The sequence below is a fragment of the Sceloporus undulatus genome, chromosome 3 (assembly GCF_019175285.1).
Source record: "Sceloporus undulatus isolate JIND9_A2432 ecotype Alabama chromosome 3, SceUnd_v1.1, whole genome shotgun sequence".
Classification (NCBI taxonomy): domain Eukaryota; kingdom Metazoa; phylum Chordata; class Lepidosauria; order Squamata; family Phrynosomatidae; genus Sceloporus; species Sceloporus undulatus.
Window position 1 is genome coordinate 144,026,795 of NC_056524.1, and position 19,554 is coordinate 144,046,348.

A 19,554-nucleotide genomic window follows, 5' to 3' on the forward strand; every position below is an offset into this window, starting at 1 on the left:
CGGCAAGCGGCCTTTCACAGGGGGAAATCCAGAGCCTTTGGTTCTTGAGAAGTTGTATGTCTTAAGGAAACCACGTTGAGAGACCATGGCAAAGCGCCGCCTAAAGTGGAACAAGGCCCGGCCCCCGCCCGCCCGCCCGCGGCCCTTCCGCGGTTGCTAGGCAACAGGAAGCAACCGACGCGGGCCTCTGGCCTCTGGCTCCCAGCAGTTCTCTCCGCAGTCCTTTTTCCGGGAAAGGTGAGTCTTTTTTAAAACACAAGGGCCTCAACACAACGCAGAAATAACCCACTTTGAGAGCGCCTTAACCGCCCGGGCTCAGTGCTATGGAATCCTGGGAACTGTAGTTTTGTGAGGCATTTAGCCTTCTCTGTGCAGAGAGCTCTGGTGCCACAATAAACTACAATTCCCAAGAATCCCTAGCGCTTTGCCAATGCAGTTAAAGCGATCTCAAACTGGATTATTTCTGCGGTGTGTTTTCGGGCCGCCTTGGGATTCAAACCCAGAGCGTGGCGGGCCTCCTGTGGCGTGGAGGCAGCCCGGCCTTCTGTGGAACCAGCAGGGAGCATTGGTGCGGGCTGGGCCTTTTGGGAAGCCGGCGTTTTGTGACGTAAAGCACGCCGCCAGGCCTCCTTCCTCGGAGGTCTTTGAACAGAGGGCAGGGTGGGCCTGGGCTGGAGGGCCTCAGGATGGGCGCAGGGAAATTGATCAATCAGTTTCCAGTGGGAATGAGAAACCTAAAGCTTTTGGCAATGGGAATGAGCCCATTTAGTATGTTGTCTCCATCACTGCAAACAGTGAGTCAATCCTTATCTACTTTTCTGCTTTAAAGGAATCCAGGCTCTCAGTCTTGTTTTGAGGGCTGGTGTGGTTCCTTTTTTTCCTCTTTGGGTGGCATTTTAAGTTGTTTGGAGGTGGTAAGGCCAGACAATGTTGAGAAGCTGGTTCGGCAGCTGCTACTCCGGCGCCATCTTGTCCTGCCTCCACTCTATGTACGTACTTTTATCTGCATAGATATATCTCTATTTGTCCAATGAAACAGATAAGTGTGGCTTCAGTTCATGATCACTTAATAAATATTAATATGATATCTAGTATAAATATAATATAAAAATAATATGATGTGCCTAGATATAAATGTGCCTAATAAAACTGGCATTATTGATTTCTCTTCAATCTTCTGCTACTCGTAGTCATCTACAGTCATTCTCAGGAAAGAGTTGGACCTTACAGCAAAGTGCAAAGCTAGCTAGGAACACACAGGGCTAACCAATATGAGGCTGCCACAGATCTAGATTCAAGATTTTATGGGAACCTGGGAGCCTGTAATTCACACTACAGAAATACAACCCTATTATTCATTTTAACTGCCATAGTTAATTGCCATTGTGTGGAATGCTGGGATAGGCAGTTTCAGCTGGAACACTTAGAATTCTCAACCAGAGTACTGTAGCGTGCCTCACCAAACTAAAAATACCAGGATTCCACAGGACGGAACCATGGCGATTAAGGTGTAATACTAGTGCTATAATCCTATAGGGTGAATGTGCTGTAGGCTCCCATAGGATCATGAATCTTGGTGAAACCTGAAGACCCATAAGACTTGTGTAATAACCCTGCAAGGCCTCTGGAACAAGGTTATAGGAAGGGTTCACTCAAAGAAGATGGTTTGTACCAGCCTGTGGAAGGTGAGAAGGAGAGACCTGATTAGCTCTGATTCCAACTTGAGTTTTGTTAGCCAACAGGAGGGGAGAAAGGAAAAGAGGTGAAGTTTCTGGACAGTTAAGAGATGAAAAAAAATGAATGATACATGGAATGTAGAAGCATACAAAATGAACCCCAAATTCTAGAGAGCGAGGTGAAATTGGGAAAAAATTAATAATCAGGGACAGATGATATGCCACTCGAAATCCTACAATCCACACAGACAGAATGAACTCTAGGGTTAGCTAATATGGCGACAACTAAGGAAAACAAAATGCTGACTAACATACTGGAACCAAAATAATATATAGCCCCATTTTCAAAAAAGGAGATACAAAAGATTGCAGCAACTATAGGGCCATAGCATTAATTTCCCACACAAATAAAATTATGCTCAGAATCGTGCGACATAAACTTTAATTGAGAGAAATCCCAGAGGTGCAAGTGGGCTTCAGGATAGGAAGAGGCACTAGAGACCACATAGTTAACATATTATGGTTAATGGAGTGCACCAAGGAATTCCAGAAGAAAATCACAATCACTTTATAGACTACAGCAAAGCTTTTGACTGTACAGACCATGAAAAACTATAGAACTCTCTTAAAAGGCACGAGAGTGCCACTACATTTGATAGTCCTGATGTGAAATCTGTACCTAGGACAAGAGGCTACTGTGAGAACAGAATCTGGTGAAACATAATTTTACCCAAAATGCTGAGGTCCTGAGAGGGCACCCACAATTTTATTCAATGGGTGAGCTCAATAGGAAGCAGCGAGAGGGCTTTGGGTAAATATTTAAAAGTCAGGAACCTATGTATAATGGTTCCAAACCCAAAGAACTCCAGACAGCAGATTGCAAATTAGTTTGGTTTTATTTATAATATCAAAGGAGAAATCAGCTTTCACACAAAGACACTCACTCTGACACATATACAAGAACTACTTATGGTACAGCAGTGGAGTCCAGGACGAGGGCTCTCCTTCCACCCCCTCTTTCCCCCGCCAAGCAACGTGGCAACGCAGCTGGAGCCAGGCCGGGACAAGGCTACATATCTGCCCCATTTTATATCCAGTCCAGCGACAGCGGCGGACCAGCAGTAATCTTTTTATCTGCCCAACCACCACTAGTGGTACATGGGAAACATCCTGCTGAAATCGGGGTAAACACCCCAATTCAGCCTAGAAGTAAGGTTTTGTGTTGGATTTTAAAAAAAACAAAAACACAATTGTTATAAGAACCCCTCCAGAAAAAGGGAATATAAAGAATCCCAACTAGAAATTCCCTGTAAAAGGGATTTCAAAGTACCCAACTGCTCCCAAATATTTCTTCTTTTGGATTGTATATATAGTGTGCATTTGCATAGAAAAAAAGCCTCCTGCAAAGTGCTGTTGGAAGCAAGGAAATGAAAGGGAAAGTGAACAGGCAGGCAGGCACATTCTATCTATATATCTATCTACCTGTAGCAAAAAACATGCACATAGTCTGCCAAAAATAATTTTAAAAAAATAAAAAAGAGAGAGAAAGCTGCCTGGTGCGAGAGGGAGGCTTATTCTATTCTGTGGCCTGCCCTGAATTGACCCTTCATCCTGCTCTTTCCTTCTCCTCTAAGATTGCCCTCTATAGTCCCCTTCTTCCCCCTCCCCGGCTCCTTCATCCTCCTCCTCCTCTTCTGTCACTCTTGGCACCCTTTCTCCAGTTCCCCCCTCTGCCCTCCCTCTGACTGCCCTTTGCACACACCCCCATCAGTCACCCCATTGCCCTTTGCATCCTGTCACCCTGATTGCCCTTTTTTGCATCCTTCCTCCAGCTCCTTTCTCCTCCTCCTCCTCCTTCGCCCCAATGAAGGGAGGGAATGCCCTGCCCACTGCCCTCCCTCTGACCTAAATCCCTCCCCCGAATTTGCCCCAATCATGATCGGGGGCAAGTTCATATGTGCAGAACCCAGGTTTTTTCAAAAGATACGGCAGTGTAACAATGGTGGCTCAAAAAGAACCCGATTTTTCTGGGTTCTTATTACTTCAGATTGATGGTGCGTGGTTTAGGGGCTGCACCAGCCCTCCAAGGTAAAAATTTATAATAATACTATTTTAAGTATTTGCTTAAAATAGTAGTTTTTTGTGTTTCTCCTATTAATGACTTTTGCCTTCTTATTGCCTTGCCACAATCTGTTGATTTTACTCTGATTTTGCCTCATCATATGTGTAAAGTTTTCATCTGTAAAATGTTGGAAGGTATGATATGAAAAATATTTGCAAAGAAACTTGGATGAACCAAGGTTCAGTGGGCAGAAATAGGGTGAAATGTAATGTCCGGGATGCTGAGAAGCTGGAGCATGTCCAGAGAAGAGTGACCAAAATGGTGAAGTGTCTGGAAACCATCGCCTGTGAGGAGTGACATAGGGAACTGAGTATGTTTAGCCTGGAGAGGAGAAGGTTAAGAGGTGATATGATAGCCCTGTTTACATATTTGAAAAGATGCCTTACTAAATATGGAGCAAGTTTGTTTTCTGAAAGTCCAGAGAATAGGACCCGGTGCAATGGATTCACCTCAACATTAAGGAAAAACTTCCTGATAGTAAAAACTGTTTTGACAGTGCAATACATTGCCTCAGAGTATGGTGGAGTCTCCTTTTGGAGGTTTTTAAACAGAGGTTGGATGACCAACTATCAGGGGTACTTCCATTGTGTATTCCTGTATGGATGGGGTTTGGACCTGATGGTCTTTGAGGTCCAGTTTTGTGATTCTGTGATTCTACTAGTATATGGAAGAGTTGCTGTATTAGGTAATTCAAGAAAAAAGAAAGAAAAAATATTTTTTATCTGTTAAGATTAAACTATAAGTGAAAACAATATATACCAGGATTTCATAACCTGGAACCCTAGAGTGGCATGATAGGTTGGTAGGGATTTCATGAGAGACTGTGAAAAAAAAACCCTCACAACTTTTTGTTTCCCCTGACACAATAACTTTATTTCAAGGATTCTCACACAGTAAAAAGGTTAAGGAAAACTAATGTGTATCTCTCTCTCTCTCTCTCTCTCTCTGTGTGCATATAATTTTTATAGGATTCTGCAGAGTGAAAATGGATGATCAGATGAGACACATCAACATAGTAGTCCAGCAGCTTAACCAGTTCAGTCCTGAAAATGAGACTATTAGACATTTCTTGGATGAATCTACTAAAGTATTACAGGTATGTGAGTTGTCCCTTTATTCAATACAATTTTCACATTTTAAATTGACATTCTAATCAGTATAAAAATATCACCACATAAATATTTACATGCACATTGTATACTTCCTCTTAGTGCAATCCATAGCTTGTCACGATCTATGCAATCAAAGGCTTTGCTGTAATCAATATGTTATTCTCAAATTTGTAAAGGCAACCCGTTTAACCTTAGCGCGTGTAATGAAAATTTTTCCTTCTGTGAACTTTACCAAAGCAGTGCTGACACAGATACTTGAGACTGGTTTGAAAGCAAAAAAGTCTAGGGAAAAAAACTTTAAAAACACAGTAGTTTTATTAAGACAAAATGAAGCGGTGGAATGCAAGAAGAATGTAAAAAGATAAAATGTATCCTGCAGACAGACTGACTTATATTGGTCTGTGTGCAAAGCCCAAATGTAAAAAAAAGGGCTAGTGTTACCAATATGTACTTCGCTCAGCCAAGGACTAGAGAGACCCTCTCACAGCCATAGGAGTTTACCGCATACCATGCAGCTGTGGACAAGTCTACACAGGGACCACCAATCGCAGTGTGCAAGCAAGAATCAAGGAACACGAGAGGCACTGCAGACTGGGCCAGCCAGAAAAATCAGCAGTAGCAGAACATGACACAAACCATCCTGGGCATAAAATACTGTTTGAAAACACTGAAGTTCTGGACCATGCCAACCACTACCATGTCAGGATGCATAGGGAAGCCATTGAAATCCACAAACACCTGAACAATTTCAACCGGAAAGAAGAAAGCCTTAAAGTGAACAAAATTTGGCTACCAGTCCTGAGAAACAGCAAAATAAGGACTCAGCAAATGCAAATGGGAAACCATTCAGAATCAAGGGCTTTCCCAGCAGATAATGATAATCAATTAGCAGACTTTAATCCTCTTTTGCATTAGCATCCCAGCCTGAGGTCGGCCATCAGCACAGAACAATACACATGCAAATCACTCCTGCATTCCCAGGATCACACAGTATATATACACACAACTTTTTCCAGGCAAGCAATCTCTGAAGATGCCAGCCACAGATGCTGGCGAAATGTCAAGAAGAAACTTTTCTGGAACATGGCCACATAGCTCAAAAAACCCACAAAAAACTATGGATGCCGGCCATGAAAGCCTTCAACAGGACATTTTTTCTTCCAGTGTTCTTCCATAACTGCATGGATATTCATAGAGTGCTAGCCTCCAGTTATTTCCTCTTTCATTTACCTACAAAATATGGATGGATTGTGTCTACACAGTGTCTCTATAAGTGGATTTCAGAAACTCTCCATCTGGCATATGAGCTAGTAGGCAAGCTATCCTCTGCCCAAGTGTGAAGTTTTTCAGGTTGAGTGATTACAGCCTTGATGACATTTCTGAATGGGATTCCTTTGCATAACATCTACAGAGCTGCCACATGATCTGACTGTTAACTTTTGTATCTCACTATCCCTGGGACTCAGGGTCACAGATGGGTGGGCTGTGTTTTTTCCTGTGTGGCATGACTCTTTCTCCTCCTATTGTTAGTAACTTGCCAGTCTCCTGTTTCTGTGATTCACAGAGGCTACAAAGAATGAGGACAGGTAGCTTACCTGTAACTGGTAACAGACAAACTGGTAAAATGTGGGCTAGACATTGTGACTGTTAGGTGGACTTGTAATTGGTTGACCAGCTGAACTGAAAAGGTGCTCAACAATGGCTCCTTTTCATCATGGAGAGAAGTGACTAGTGGGGTGCCACAGGGTTCTATCATGGGCACAGTGCTATTCAACATCTTTATCAATTTCTTGGATGAAAGAATAGGGGGCATGCTTATCAAATTTGCAGATGATACCAAATTAGGAGTACCTAATACTCCAGATGACAGAATCAAAATTCAAGATGACCTTAATAGATTAGAAAGGTGGGCCAAAGCTAACAAAATGAATTTCAACATGAAGAAATGTAAGGTACTGCACTTAGGGCAGAAAAATGAAATGGATAGATATACGATGGGGGACACCTGGCTTAAGGAGACTACATGTGAAAAGGATCTAGGAGTCCTAGTAGACCGCAAGTTGAATGAATCAACAGTGTGATGTGGCAGCTAAAAAGGCCAATGCTATTTTAGGCTGCATCAATATACAGTGATATAGACAATATAGTATAGTGTCTATATCAAGGAAAGTAAAATACTCTATTCTGCTTTGGTCAGGCTTCACCTGGAATTCTGTGTTCAGTTCTGGGCACCACAATTTAAAAAAATGTTGACAAGTTAGAACGTGTCCGGAGGAGGGTGACCAAAGTGGTGAAGCACCTGGAAACCATACCTTATGAGGAAAGACTTAGGGAGCTGGGTAAACAGTGCGATGTGGCAGCTGCCAATGCGATTTTAGGCTGCATCAATAGAAGTATAGGGTCTAGATTAAGGGAAGTAATAATCCCACTCTATTCTGCTCTGGTCAGGCCCAACCTGGAATATTGTATCCAGTTCTGGGCACCACAATTTTAAAAGGATGTTGAGAAACTGAAGTGTGTCCAAAGGAGAGCGACTAAAATGGTGAAGGGTCGAAATCATGTCCTATGAGGAACGGCTTAGGGAGCTGGGGATGTTTAGCCTGAAGAAAAGAAGGTTAAGGGGTGATATGATAGCCCTGTTTAAGTATTTGAAGGGATATCACATTGAGGAGGGAGCTAACTTGTTTTCTGCCGCTCGAGAGACTAGAACCCGGAACAATGGATGCAAGCTACAGGAAAAGATTCCACCTCAACATTAGGCGGAACTTCCTGACAGTAAGGGCTGTTCGACAGTGGAACAAACTCCCTCAGACCTTCCTTAGAGGTCTTAACACAGAGGCTGGATGGCCATCTGTCGAGGATGCTTTGATTTACATTTTCTGCAGGGGGTTGGACTGGATGGCCCTTGCAGTCTCTTCTAACTCTATGATTCTATGTTTAGCCTGCAGAAGAGATGGTTAAGAGGTGATATGATAGCCCTGCTTAAGTATTTGAAGGGGTGTCACATTGAGGATGGAACAAGCTTGTTTTCTGCTGCTCCAGAGACTAGAACATGGAACAATAGATGCAAGCTACAGGAAAAGAGATTCCATCTCAACATTAGGGGGAACTTCCTGACAGGAACACACTTCCTCAGAGTGTGATGGAGTCTCCTTCTTTGCATGTTTTTAAACAGAGGCTGGATGACCATCTGTCAGGGATGCTTTGATTGTGATTTCCTGCATGGCAGGGGGTTGGACTGGATGGCCCTTGTAGTCTCTTCCAACTCTATGATTCTATGAACTATTGCCTTTAGTGATTATCTGTGAAATCACCCAACCCCATCCATCTTCCCCTTCATGTGTCCTGCTTCTTAAATCATGGCATCCATAGAACTAAGGGCTTATACAGGAAGTGAGCTGATAGGTTGCTCAAAGAGTTGGTGTGGCTACCTCCAAAATGGTTATGTAATAGCTCTAAAATGTTTTAAAAATTCAGTGCCAAGGTGCAGGATAATCCATTTGTACGATTGCACAGATGAACACTCAAACTACAGTAACAGATAAGTAACCTGTCCTTGTCTACCTGTTGCCATATGGGCCGTCATTGCTGCCACCCATTATCATTTAACTAAGTGCTCATACTACTACAAGTGGAGGAAATTTGAAGCCTTTTTTACTCTCTTAGGATTCTTCCTTTGGAGTCTAACATTGGGCATGTGCTGGGCTTTTCACTCACACTTTTGACCAGAGATTTATTCAATCCAGTGTTACCTCACCATGATGTTCCGAGAACAGGACCCAGAACAATGGATACAAGCTACAGGAAAAGAGATTCCACCTCAACATTAGGAGGAACTTCCTGACAGTAAGGGCTGTTTGACAGTGGAACAAACTCCCTTGGAGTGTGGTGGAGTCTCCTTCTTTGAAGGTCTTTAAGCAGAGGCTGGATGGCCATCTGTCAGGTATGCTTTGACTGAGATTTCCTGCATGGTAGGGGGTTGGACTGGATGGCCCTTGTGGTCTCTTCCAACTCTACGATTCTGTGATTCTATGATTTCCACAGATTTCCAATTTCTTGAAAAGTCTTCCTGCTTCCTTGATTCGCTGGCAAAGAGGTTCCTGAAGGTAACTAGAATTTCCATTTTTTGGTCCTGGGCCCAATACTGAGGTGGAGCCTGGAGCTCATTGTGAGACAACTCTGTGGGAAGCCCTTGGAGCCCATAGCTACCTACAATGTGCATTTGTTTTCCTGATTGTGATTGTGATCATGACTGCCAGATGGGTTGGTGATCTGTGCACTTTCTGGCTGAATCATCCATATCTTTGATTCCATCCTGATCAAGCTGTTCTCAGACCCAACATTACTTTCTTGCCCCAGATGTTGTCGGTTTTCCACATCAACTTGGACATTGTTTTCCCTACTTTCCTGCTAATCCCTACTTCAGATTATGAGAGACGTTAGCACTGTCTCTATGTACAGAGAGCTCTGGCCTTCTATGACAACAGGAGTGCAGCTTTTGGGGGCTCAAAAGACTCTTTATTTGCTTCTCTTTGATGAAGAAACAACTACCTGTTCTTCTTCGTGATCTCTGCGAAGCACACAAATGGGTTATTCTGCAGCTGTGCAGCAATTTTGGATCCTACTGGAATCACTAGGGAAGACTTTTTGGCGGTAGCTCTGCCCACCATCTATATAGGCTTGGTGTCTTCCCGCCCTTTCTCAGTTCCTTTAGTCTGTTGCATGAGCAGCACAGGGAACCTCACTTGGAATTCGCTCCTTCCTTTCATTTTTGCTTTTGACCACGTTTCAGCTTTGACTTCTCTTTGTTGATTTGGCTTGTTTTGGACTCTGATCAGCCATAATACACGGCTTATTTGACCATTCTTTTGTCTTCTACCTTCGGCTTTTTCTGAATGATGTTCTTGCATTCCTTTAAAAAGTGCACCGAGTGCAGAGGCAAAATCCCCAGCCAGGATGGCCACTCCATGTGCCTTCTTTGTCTGAGCGAGGGGCATAATGTCTCCACCGGCCCTCATTGGTCTTCACACCACAGGCCAGGAAAGACAGGGAGATGCGCCTTCGTTCTCTGCTCTATATGTAGATTCTCAAGCTTTCCTCTGCTTCTAGTGTCCATGCCAAAGCTCCATCTGCCGAGGGCAAACTCTCTTCTGTGGTTCCACGGTCTCCCACTCCGGAAAAACAGAGGGGGAAATGATAAAGAGGGGTCTGGCCAGCCGCCTTCCCCCAAGTGCAAAAAATCCTCAGGTGGCTCTAAGTCTGATAAAAAGAAGCATAAGTCCTCTAAGGACAAGGGCAGAGATTCCTCTCGCCACAAAGACAAAAAATCCCGTCTACCCCCAACTTCTGATACTGACTGTCGGTCCCGTACTGATGAGCACCCGTTGACACCGACTCAGGTTTGATACCGTGTGGCCAAATGCCCATCCAGACCGAGACATCTCTCCCAGTATCTTGAGATGACCTTCCTTCTCCTCAGGTTGAATCTCTCCCCATTCTTCAGGGTCTCTCTGAACCTTATCACCTCTCCGAAGGCGAGCTGGAAGTCTCTCCTCACCAACTCCCAGACCCTGATTTGGCTTCTTCTCAACAGATGCCTGCTGACCACCTCTCACAACCTCTGAGATAGTTTATTTCGAGGAAGAGCTTGAAGAAGATCTTCCTTGCGGCTTTCTACAGCCTTCCAGCCGAGACTTTATCTTTGATGATGAAACAGGCACTTATTATTTGCCCCTTGACCCTTCAGGAGTGCAGCCTGGACGCTTAGCTCAGACTCTCTACACTGATGAGCCCCGTCTGCCCTCTTGTATGGCCTCGACCTCGGCAGTAGCCTCTCAGTCCCGGCCCCCTAGGATGACCTCGCACGCTGACCCGTTGTGAGCCCTTCCACCAGTCGTGTGGAAGATATGCTCTCGACACTGTAGAATCTAACATGGTGCCAATGAAGCACACCCTTTGAGTTGGACAAAGAGTAGATTTATCAATCCCAAGGCTTGAAGGAGGGAGACAGTGTACTTCAGATGGGCAGAGAGCATGTACTTGGTTGGGGCGATGAACAACCAGTCGTTGAGGTATGGAAAAATGATGTTTTGCTGGTGGAGGTATGCTGCCACAACTGCCATACATCTTTCAAACAGTAGTCTTTTATATCCTTAGGTAGGAAAACATACATGACATCAGTGTTGTAAATCACTACAGCAACTTCCTCACCATTTATGTATCTTACTCCTTTGTGAGGCATGGCACAGCACTTAATATCTCCAGCTCATAGTCCTCTGCTAACACCCATATAATACACTTATTACTATTCCTCTTTGCAGGCTTTTGGTTCACAGGTTACAGAGATTTTGATATCAACTGTATAGAACAATTGGCTTCTAGCTCCATTTCTAACCAGCAGTGACACATATCCTTACAGTTTTATCCCCTCCCTATTATTATTATTATTATTATTATTATTATTAACCTTTATTTATAAAGCACTATAAATTTACACAGCGCTGTACATACAATCTTTTAGTTAAACGGTTCCCTGCCCTTAGGCTTACAATCTAAGAAGACAATTTTTAAACTATTTATGCTTGTATAACTCCGGCACCAAAGAAATAAAAAACCACAAGCAAGCATCCAAACTGTTCAGCCAAGCTAGTAACTGCAAACTTTGCCCCAACCCCCTGAGCCTATTACCTGAGTGGATATTCTTGCTTTGTTCGATAAATATAAACAAGAGTATGAGTTTTCTCATAATGTGTCGGATTAGCATGTACTCTTATGGTCCGACTACAATTTTGAGGTTTTCCCCTGAAATCCAGTGTACCTGATTGTGAGATCCAGTTTGCATAGCATTTTAGTTTTACAGTTTAATATGTAGATAATCTTTCATGAAAGTCTTCCACTGTTGCCAAAGGGGCCTGTACTATCATGTGCATTTAAGTCCATCATCCTTCATGGGCATTCATGTTACCATTTAATGCAAAATGATGGTATTTATTCCATGTATCAAATTTTGCTTCCTAAAACTGAAATCAATGTTTTCTCTTTAGAGTTTTAAAGTGACGAATGAAACCTTTTTGATGGAGACATTGTGTGGCTGTATAGAGTATAAACCTTTACTGGATGTGGTCGTCAGTGCCTATTACAGCCGAGATGGAAAGCACTGCCTGTTGTCTGAACGTAATCTGTATATTGGTACGTATTTCATTATGTTGCTAGCATGTATTGGAGCATAAAATATATATCTAAGGGTTTATTCATCATTGTGTGTGAATGGAGATTTTATTAGGCTTCTCACTGATTTTGTCCCTTATAGGTGTTGCAGATGTAAGATACTTGGGACAGTCTGCTCAAGCCACAGAAAACATCTGAGACTGCAATCTAAAGAGAGTTATACAGTCAGCTCTCCCCTTCCGCAGACTTGTTATCTGTGGATTGGAGCATCCGTGAATGGCCCCACTTGGTTATTCCCAATGGCAGCACGTATACACTGCCCTGTGCCATTGGTAACAACGGGATTCCAGATCCTGCAGATTTTGCTATCCATGTGTCTGTGTGTCTGGAATGAAATCCCTGTGAATATAAAGAGCTGACTATATAAAATAAAATGAATCTTCAGATTGCAGCCATACTCTGTTGTATTCCTTTATGTAATATTTCAGAGGAATATCTTTGAAGCTTATTCATTTGTGTATATATTTCAAAGAAAATGCCACTGGCATTGTGGCAGGTATGTTTTTCAACTTAACACTGCCCTCTCCCCAAAAAATTACTTCCACACTTTTGCTTGATATAAATCCATTTTACTTTCCTCCATAGGAAAAAATATCTGGAGATACAACTCAAAGTGCTTGATAGATGGCTCATTTATTATAGAAAAAGCTAATGTATTTTGGCTCTTTCTATATTTGTGAGCTTCTTCAGGCTACATAAAAGACAAAAGTAATAAATATAAATGTAGAAGTACAATAAATACTATATGATAAAACTTAACACAGTGTATATATTGAACAGGGTAACTTCACACCAGGAACAGAAGCCATCACCAGATTCAGAAAAGCTATATTCAATTAGCAGAGTTGACCACATTATATCGCTGTTATCAGGACTGAGAGAGTTTTTTCCCAGTTGCAAATGTTTGAGTCTAAACACTTCACCTGTTACAAGAGCCTTCAGCCTATTTGTTAGCAGCTCAACACAGTCTTCCCAGATCTTAGCCCTTCTTCTCCCCCTCCGCATACCAAGCTGCAGCTTCCCACAAGAACAAGAGCTGTTCAACAGTGGAACAGTGGTGTAGTCTTCTTATTTGGAAGTTTTTAAATAGACACTGGATGGCTATCTGTGGAGAGTGTTTTTATTGTGTATTCCTGTGTGGCAGGGAGTTGGAATGGATGACCCTTGTGGTCTCTTCCAACTCATTGACCCTATTCCCACTGGCGGTTTTGCTCTGGAAGGAACTAGCAGATTCGGGGGGAGGGGGGCCTCCCAAATCTCTCTGTAAGCAAGTGCTCACTACAAATCAGGGGCATTTTAACCCGAATGCCCTCTTGGGGAAATCCGGGTTTAACACGAAGGCGCCTGCTGTCAATCAAGTGATCGTCATAGGTGACATTTCCAGCACTCATTGGGGCATTGGCAGTGTGCTTGCCCCCTCCTTTTTTTTAGGACCAGGCACCAAAATGCGCACATTTTGTCAAATTTAAAAACCTTGTGTGTGTGTGTGTGTGTTGTGGGCATTTGGGTCAGTGCAGGTTATCATCTGCCCTTGGCCCCATTTTCAACCCCAAAATGCAAGCTAATGCATTCTGTATCCCCCCCTCCTTGCCACCCCAGAATGCCTCTTACACATGTAATAATAATAATAATAATAATAATAAATTCATCATCTCGGAAATGCCAGAAAAGGATGTGATTGCCTTGCATTCTTTTTTGCTTTTAAAAGCAATTCAGGGCTACCCCTGAATTCCTTAGAGACAGTAGCAAAAGCATGTATCAATGTTGTAACATTTGGATTGTAGCATTCATTCGCAAAGGAAAAAAAGTCTTGCCCTTTGCAACATTTCCCCTTTGCTGGAAGCGAGCAAATGAAAGGAAAAGGGAACAAGCAGCTAGCCACGTTCTATCCATCTATATATCTACCTCAAGCAAAAAACATGTGCATATTTTGTCAAAAATAATTTAAAAAAAAAAAGGGGGGGGGGGAGGTGCCTGGTGCGAGCTCCGTTCATGCCCTGCCTCTGACATGAACTGAACTGACCCTTTTCTTCCTGCTTACATTCTCTTCAGAGGAGGTTTGCCATTGCCTTCCACTGAGGCTGAGAGAGAGTGACTTGTCAGTTCCAACTAAAGTAGACCCATGGAATCAATTGGGAATAAAAGGGAAATGCAGTGCAGGCATTCTGATTGTAGCACCCGCATATAACACAAATAATAATAATAATAATAATAATAATGGCTCTTAAGTTCCAGGAACAAGAGGAAATGAAAGTAGCACAAGCAAGCACACACACATTCTATGTCACCCAAAAAATCATGCGCATAGACTGTCAAAAATAAAAAAACATTTCCTCAGCCTGATTTCCCTACATCCCTCCTCCAGCTTGGCTCCGCAGCCCAATTTCCCTTGGCAATCCTCCTCCTCCTCCTCCTCCCTTCCTTCCTTCCTTCCTTCCTTCCTTCCTTCCTTCCTTCCTTCCTTCCGACCCTCCCTGAAATAAAAACCACTGTCACTCCGATTCCCCTTTTTTGCCTCCTGTCACCCTTGAGTCTCCTCTCACCCTGATTGCCCTTTTTTGCCTCCTTTCATTACTCTTTTTTCAATCCCGAGGCTCTGTCCTCCTCCTCCTTCTCTGATGAGGGTAGGGAATGCTCTGCCCTCTACCCGCCCTCTGCCCTTAATCCCGCCCTGAATTTGCCCCGATCATGATTGGGGGCAAGTTCATATTTTGCGGAACCTGGGATTTTTCAGAAAAGACGGATTTTACCCCGAATCTGGATACCTAGCGCTAAGGGGCATTTGCTTGTGCATGCCTCAAAATGGATTGTGACAGAATTGGACCCAATATGAACTTCACGTGGAAGAATCAATTTCTCCTCCGGGTTAAAAGGTAGTCTGAATGGGTCCTCAGATTCTGTGTTTCTAAGTCAAAGTCAGTTTGATTGCAATTAACAAAAACAACAAAGCTTTTAATAGAAAGACCACTAACCAGAATTTCCAAGCTGTGTCCAACTGCTTGCCATTTAGATGCAGATTCTATAAACAGTATTGTTAATATTTGTTTCTATAGATTTTAGTTTTATAAATTTGTCTCATACATTTGGATCTTGTTTCAGCTCTGAAATATATGCCACATGACCTATTCCCAAATAAGCGTGTGAAGGATTGCTGCCATCAGGACATTGAAGACAAAATGTCCCATTGAACTCTTTGGGACTTATGAGAAAACATTTTTAGTATTACATTGTAAGATTGTTCTAAAATATTGCAGAGGAAAGGGAGGAAGAGAGGAAAAACAAGAGGAGGAAATCAGACCCAAGGCAGATGTGTGTGTGTGTGGGGGGCAGATGAGGAGTAGAACCCAGTTCTTTTGAAAAGATGGGGATTTCAGAGGTTCAAAAGAACCCAGTTCTTTTGAAAAGAGCCTCTGAAATCCCCATCTTAAAAAAAAACCTGGGTTAAGGGGGATTTGCACCAGGCCCCGCTGAACTCAGGTCAGGAAAACCCAATGCAAGTGCGAACGACCCCAATTTAAACTTGTTTGCAAACCAGTTTAAAATGTAGTGTGAATAGTCCCTCAATTGGATATTCCTGTGCCTGTGTAGAGCATATTAGGAACCTTCTGGGATAGCTAGGCAGATTTTTGGTGGTAACTCTGCCCACTTCTTATTATACTCTCACCGTTCCTGCTCATTTATCTCAGTTCCTTTTCGTCCACCATGTTAGCAGAATCTAAGGAACCTTGTTGGTGTGATTTCTGGTTTGACTTGGCTTTTTTTGATATCTATCTTTGGTTTACAGCTTGGATTGTTGATAGTTCTTATAGTAACAATTCTTCTTTCTTCTTGGAGTACTCTTCTTTCAGATGACCTTTCTAAAACTTGGACTACCTTAGCGTTTTTGATTTCAGACCATTCAAAGTCTACTCTGTAAGAAAATAGCATCTGTTTCAACCTCGTTTAAGAGGTGTAACGACTATAGGACCAAGCTTCCTGGCCTTGATGACCACTCCCATTGTCTCCTTTGTCTTGGAGAGGGACACAATGGTAGTACATGTGTCCATTGTAAGGCCTTTATGCCTCCAGTGTGTAAAAATTGGGAGTCAAGAGTTAAGGCTTTGCTGTATGAACAGGCCTTAAAATTGTCTAAAGCTCTGACGATGAATGGTCTCTGCGCCTCCAGAGTTGATGCCTGAGACTTTGTTGGCCCATTCTGCTGGCAATGTTTGGGCAGACATAAAGAACTTTTGGTAAAAAAAAACTTATATCTGGCTGTAGCGCTACCTTATTACGATGAAAGTGGAGATGAGTTTGGTCCACTTGAAGCACACAATGCGCACCAGCCCTCCTGACAGAAGTAATCACAACTAAAAACACCGTCTTCCAGGTAAGTAATTTCAGATCTACTCAAGCCATAGGCTCGAATAGGAAAGGACCAAGTCCAAAACCCATGCCAGCTATCAGTCCTGAGACAAGGAGGATGAAAATTCTTGAATCCTTTAAAGAACTTTTTAAAAAGAGGATGTTGAAAAGATGAAGGATGACCTTCAAGCTGGAAATGCAGTGAGATGGCAGTGAAGTACTGAAGATAATGTACTGAAGATAATGAAAACCCTGTATCCAATAACATCAAGATGAAATCAAGTACTTGATGGACCATTTGAAGGAAAAACTTGCTGCTTAGCCAGGAATTCAAGAAACTTGTTCCACTTCCGAGTGCAAGATTTCTGAGTTGAAGGTTTATGTGCTGCCATGATAACAGTACAAACAGCATCCGGCAACAATCTTAAGGACAAATCCTCCACTCCACCAACTGAAGGGTGTCTAGGTCTGAATGGTGAACCCAGCCTTATTGAATTGTCAGCTGATTGGGATGAAGAGGCAATTTGTGGACAACCGAGAGTACCTTCTGTAAGCTAAATGGAGAAGTGAGGTGAACCATGGTTGTCTTGGCCACCATGAGGTGAGCAGGATGACATCTACTTGATTGATACTCAGTTTGGCAATCAGCCTGGTTATTAGGAGGAATGGTGGAAAAGTGTCCATCAGCTGACCTCTCCATGTGAAAAGAAAGGGATTGCCTTGAGAGCCATATGCTTGGGCCCTGGAACAAAACTGTGGACACTGTTTGTTGACATGGGTCATGAACAGGTCTTTTGGAAACCTTCACTTCTAAAATATGGCCTGAAGAACCTAGGGATGGAGCATCCATTCATGGCACGAATTCGGTGAATGGTTCAGCTTGTCCACAAGTATGTTGTCTTCTCCTGATAGATGGACAGCATTCAGGAAGACTTTCTTGGCAGTGCACTACTCCCAAATCTGAATCATCAAATCAAGAAGAGTTCAGGACCTCCTGCCTCCTTGTTTGTTCAGATAGAACATTACTAAAGTACAGTAGAACCTTATTATACGCAGGGGATCCGTTCCGGATCCCTCCGCGTATAAAAAAATCCGCCTATGCTCGAGCCCCATTGTTTCCATTGGGGCTCGTGCGCAGTGGTGCGGCGGTGCGGCGGCGAGCGAGGCGCAATGGGTGCGCGCGCCCATTCAGTTGAATGGGACGCGCCGCCCCTTCCGCCCCGCGCGCACCGGCGGCTTTGAGCGCCTATGCTGAAAGCCGCCTATAAAAAGGCAGCGTATGAGGAGGCTCCACTGTATTGTCTGTAACCAGTAAGATGTTTTTGTTTCAAAGTACGGATTCAGAAGCTTTGAGAGCCTTCCACAACGATAATAGCTTGAGAGCATTGATGTGTATTGTCGATCCAATGGCAGACCATAAGTCCCCTTACCCTAAGTCCCTCTGTGTGTGCACCCCAACCTTTTGTCAAAGCATCTGTGGTCACTGCCAAAGTACGTTGAGGTAGAAGGAAACGGATTTCCATACTGATATTGGCAGGCAGGAACCACCATCCTAGGGACTTCCTTACAGACCAAGGGATGGTGAGAGCTTTGAAAGATTGGTCCATCTGAGGATCGAAGATTGAGAGGAATCATGACTGGAAAGGAGAAAATTAAAGTCGTGTGAACAGTGTGACTGGTGTGGTCAAGGCCATGTGTCCTAATAGGGCCTGCACTAACCTGTCCAAAGTCCTCCTGAAACGTCTACATTTCAAGACAGACTGTATCAGAGCATGAAACCCGTCTTGAGGTAGATAAACCATTCCTACTCTCAAATTCAGTATGCTATTGATGAACCTCACCTCTTGGAATGGAAAGAGATTGGACTTTTCTCATTTGACCACTAGGCCCAGAGATTCTAAAAGAGCAAGAGTTCACTTGATTCCGATGATTAGCAATTCTTTTGAACCTGCAACCAGAAGCCAATTGTCTACATAAGGGAATACTGTTACTCCTTGCTGACAAAGGAACGCAGCAACAATACTCATGCATTTGGTGAAAACTCTTGGAGCTGTTGACAATTGAAAGGGAAGGACACAAAACTGGAATAGTTTTTGTCCGACAGCAAAAGACAGAAACCTTCTGTGAGAATGTCAAATTCTGAAATGGAAATAGACATTCTTGAGGTTAAGAGTTGCAAACCAATAGTTTCATTGTAAAAGTGGAAGGATCAATTTCAAAGTTACCATGTGGAAGTACTGGTGACCAATGTATGAATTCAGCTGTTTTAGATCTAGTATTGGCTACAGTCCTCCATCCTTTTTCAATACTATGAAGTATGGGGGGGGGGGGGGGATCATCTCAGAAGGAGAGAGACCAAAATGGGTTCGATGGCTCCTTTCTCCAAAAACGTTGACATTTTGCTGAGTAAGGTGGATGATGGAGGAGTGTCAATTAGTATACCTGTGGGGGTATTCCCTTCTTACACTGTCCAGCACCCAGGAGTCAGTGATTATCCAAGACCAGGAAGGAAGGATGGAATTGCACCAGTCTGTTTCCAAATATTGCAGGGTTCTTAGACAAACATGGGAGCCACCAGTTAAAGACCCTTCTTTCTTTGGTCTCCACCTTTTTCTTAAAGGATGACTGATATTTAAAGGGAAGGGGCTGTCACTTTCCTGATGAAGATGATGACTGGAACGGGAACCTTTGCCTTCTAGAGAAGGAAGGGCTGAAGGAAAGTCTCTGTCCATAAGCCTGTCAATAACCTGAGCACCGAGGGTTGTAAGATCCCTTATAGCAGGGGTAGGCAATCTTTTTGAGCTGGGGGCCGGGTTGCTGTCCCTCAGACAACTGGGGGGGGGGGAGCCAAAAAAATAAATAATTAAATATTTTTTTAAAATTTTAAATAAAAAAATAAAAAAATAAAAAATAATTCCTACATACACTGCACACACCATATTTTGAAGTAAAAAACAAAATCGGTTTCAGGTGTCTTGCACCAACTATACTTCTCAGAAGTGTGTACTTGGTCAAGGTACTTTGGTTTTTCTTCACTGCGCATGAGTTTGGCCATGCCTCAGAAGCTGGCTGA

At 43.2% G+C, this 19,554-nt stretch overlaps 1 protein-coding gene across 1 annotated transcript in view; it reads left to right on the forward strand.

Moving 5' to 3' along the window:
* The first annotated feature begins 526 nt into the window (after positions 1-526).
* The window catches only part of CFAP99 (cilia and flagella associated protein 99), a 94,737-nt gene continuing 75,709 nt past the window's right edge, over positions 527-19,554 (forward strand). Inside the window, exons 1-3 of the mRNA XM_042458433.1 lie at positions 527-794; positions 4,767-4,894; positions 11,954-12,098. Coding sequence (XP_042314367.1) covers positions 4,784-4,894; positions 11,954-12,098 — 256 coding nt within the window. The 5' untranslated portion in view covers positions 527-794; positions 4,767-4,783. The remainder of the gene's footprint in view (positions 795-4,766; positions 4,895-11,953; positions 12,099-19,554) is intronic.